Raw genomic sequence first — 707 nt, forward strand, 5'->3', positions numbered from 1 at the left:
AAGACACAAGACACACACACATATATATATATATATATATATATATATATGTCTACCTTGAGGTCGTCCATGGGCTGTTGGTCGGTAAAGGCTTTCTTGATGGCTGCCCACGACCTTCCTTCATACACTGAGTAGTTGCAGATGGGTTTCTTCAGTAGCAACGCACCACCCCATGCGGTGAGGAAGCTCATGGTCAAAACAATCACCATTAGCATGGAGAAGCTACCTACAGTCAGCACGATGGGCAGGAACAACAGCACCTGCGAGTGAGTAGTGGACAAATAAAGAGGTGAGACACTCTGCCGACGGCGCTACGAGGCGCACGACTGAACACGCACACGCACACTCAGCACAGAGAGCAAGAGTAATAGTCCATAGGTAAATCATGTAGTATAATAGAAAGGTGAAAGGCATGTGCAGGACATGGCCCATTAGTCCATTATAGCTTATTCATATACCCACACATAACATTAGAGGTTTAGACGATACAGAAGAAGCACTGACTGGTAGTAGAGCCTCGACCTAGTCCATCGCCTCTAACGTACTGCAGCCGAACGAGTGAGTTTGTCAATGGGGAATCGCGATACTGCGATGGATGGCAGATATTCCGGCTATTGTATATACCTCCAGCGTAGGCTTGTTCTGAGTGGTGTGTTTGGCGTGATTATATTACTGTACAAGTACACACCTTGAGAGGTATGAGAACA

At 46.3% G+C, this 707-nt stretch overlaps 1 protein-coding gene across 1 annotated transcript; it reads right to left on the reverse strand.

Annotated features, from left to right (window-relative positions):
* Nucleotides 1-56: 56 nt before the first annotated feature.
* SARC_17918 (hypothetical protein) lies at nucleotides 57-432 on the reverse strand (the record flags this gene model as incomplete). The annotated part of the gene is made up of 2 exons (XM_014287995.1): nucleotides 57-260; nucleotides 424-432. Coding segments are annotated over 2 exons (213 nt in total), but the record flags the coding sequence as incomplete, so codon positions are not given.
* Nucleotides 433-707: the final 275 nt, after the last annotated feature.

The sequence above is a fragment of the Sphaeroforma arctica genome (assembly GCF_001186125.1).
Source record: "Sphaeroforma arctica JP610 unplaced genomic scaffold supercont1.12775, whole genome shotgun sequence".
Taxonomy (NCBI): Eukaryota; class Ichthyosporea; order Ichthyophonida; genus Sphaeroforma; species Sphaeroforma arctica.